We start from the raw sequence: 2500 nt of genomic DNA, 5'->3' as shown, positions 1-2500 counted from the left end.
CACCCATTCACACACACATTCACACACACATTCACACACACATTCACAGACACATTCACACACACACTCACACACACATTCACGCACCAATGGCGGCCAAGCTACCATGCAAGGCGCCGGCCGGCCCGCTCACTGGGAGCAATTTGGGGTTCGGTGTCTTGTGTCTTGCCCAAGGACACCTGGAGAAGGTTGTGTGTGTGTGTGTGTGTGTGTGTGTGTGTGTGTGTAGGAGAAGGTTGTGTGTGTGTGTGTGTGTGTGTGTGTGTGTGTGTGTAGGAGAAGGTTGTGTGTGTGTAGGAGAAGGTTGTGTGTGTGTGTGTGTGTAGGAGAAGGTTGTGTGTGTGTGTGTGTGTGTAGGAGAAGGCTGTGTGTGTGTGTGTGTAGGAGAAGGTTGTGTGTGTGTGTGTGTGTAGGAGAAGGTTGTGTGTGTGTGTGTAGGAGAAGGTTGTGTGTGTGTGTGTATGTGTGTAGGAGAAGGTTGTGTGTGTGTGTGTGTGTGTGTGTGTGTAGGAGAAGGTTGTGTGTGTGTGTGTGTGTAGCAGTAAACTGACCCTGCCACTCGTAGCTGCCAGGCGACCCCAGGATGACCTCTGTGTCGGTGATGGCGGCGCTCACGCCCACGGTGCACATGACCTCTGACCCCACCTCCCCCAGGTGGCTGCAGGCCTGGTCGGGGCTCTGCCAGTGCAGGTCGTCGGGGTCGGACCGCAGGTCGTTACCACGGATATAACACCTGCCAATCATCTGACGCAGCCGCAGCACGCCGTACAGCTTCACGAAACGATGACCACACGTCTGGGGGGAGGGAGGAGGGGGGAGGAGGAGGTGGAGGGAGGAGGGGGGGAGGGAGGGGGAGGGAGGAGGGAGGGGGGGAGGGGGGAGGGGGGGAGGGGGAGAGAGAGGGAGAGAGAGAGACTGAGAGAGAGACAGGCAGACAGACAGACAGACAGACAGACAGACAGACAGACAGGCAGGCAGGCAGGCAGGCAGGCAGGCAGACAGACAGGCAGACAGGCAGGCAGACAGACAGACAAACAGGCAGACAGACAGACAGACAGACAGGCAGGCAGACAGGCAGGCAGACAGGCAGGCAGACAGGCAGACAGACAGACAGACAGACAGACAGACAGACAGGCAGACAGACAGGCAGACAGGCAGACAGACAGACTCACCAGGACTCTCCCCCCAGGTGGTCTCTGGCTGACCACCGTCACGCCGAGCCACATGTCCTCCACCCTGTCCTCCCCCTCCACCAGGTCTGGGTCTGAACCACATCATCATCATCATCATCATCATCATCAACAACATCATCATCATCATCATCTTCATCATCATCACCATCATCATCACAATCATCATCATCATCATCATCAACATCATCATCATCATCACCACCATCATCATCATCATCATCATCAACATCATCATCATCATCATCATCATCAACAACAACAACAATCAACAACAACAACAACGACAACAACAACAACAACAACAACAACAACAACAATCAACAACAACAACAACAACAACAACTGTTTATGTCACCTAGCAACCTGATATAACTGTCTGTTTTCTGTCACCTAGCAACCAGGGGTGTATTCCATCAACGTCGCTAAAGGAAAATCCAGGTTTATTTTTGACATGTCAGGATTCCTACCTGAGCCAATCAGATTCATCCTGCTGCAGTCTGATTGGTTGCTGTTGATGGGGCAGGAGTACACGTCTCCTGTGCGATTGGCTGCCACGCCGGCCTCCGCTCTCTCATTGGGCGCGCCCACCAGCAGTCTGACAACACACACATCAGAAACAATCAGAGAGGGCTTGACTGACACACGACATCACCATGACAACACGATCAGCTGACTCTAAGACATCACCATGACAACACGATCAGCTGACTCTAAAGGGCTCTGCACACAGCGTGCGATTTCTGTTGCGCGTCAACGTTCCATAATTTCCATTGTTGTTATGAATGGAATCGAATTTTCGCCGTGCAGGGCCGTGTGCATTGCGATGCGATGTTCTCATAGACTTCCATTCAAACTTCAAAATGGAACGTTGACGCGCAACAGAAATCGCACGCTGTGTGCAGAGCCCTTAAGACATAACCATGACAACGTCAGCAGTGGGTTGTTACCTCTCCTCTAATACCAGACTGGCAGGGTAGGAGCAGGGTTGTTAGCCTACAGACTGGCAGGGTAGGAGCAGGGTTGCTACTAGGCTACAGACTAGGAGGGAGGGAGGAGGGAGGGAGGGAGGGAAAGAGGGGGAGAGGGAGGGAGAGAGAGAGGGAGGGGGAGGGAGGGAAGGAGGGAGGGAGGGAATCAGGACTGGGCCCAAGTGAGGTCAGACGAGAGGAGAGGAGGAGGAGAGGAGAGGAGAGGAGGAGAGGAGAGGAGGAGAGGAGAGGAGAGGAGGAGAGGAGAGGAGGAGAGGAGACGAGACGAGAGGAGGAGAGGAGGAGAGGAGAGGAGGAGAGGAGAGGAGAGGAGGAGAG

General features: G+C 54.0%; 1 protein-coding gene across 1 annotated transcript in view; it reads right to left on the bottom strand.

The window, feature by feature from the left end:
* LOC308155969 (integrin alpha-3-like) overlaps nucleotides 1-2500 on the bottom strand; it is a gene marked incomplete at both ends in the record, with an annotated part of 89969 nt that overhangs the window by 68186 nt on the left and 19283 nt on the right. Inside the window, 3 exons of the mRNA XM_080529333.1 lie at nucleotides 552-795; nucleotides 1173-1264; nucleotides 1661-1788. Of these exons, the coding sequence (XP_080385459.1) occupies nucleotides 552-795; nucleotides 1173-1264; nucleotides 1661-1788 (464 nt within the window). The remainder of the gene's footprint in view (nucleotides 1-551; nucleotides 796-1172; nucleotides 1265-1660; nucleotides 1789-2500) is intronic.

Source organism: Nansenia antarctica, assembly GCF_963989245.1.
Source record: "Nansenia antarctica genome assembly, chromosome: 4".
Lineage (NCBI taxonomy): Eukaryota > Metazoa > Chordata > Actinopteri > Argentiniformes > Microstomatidae > Nansenia > Nansenia antarctica.
The sequence above is the reverse complement of the archived record's forward strand: the minus strand, read 5'-3'. Positions and strand labels throughout refer to the sequence as shown.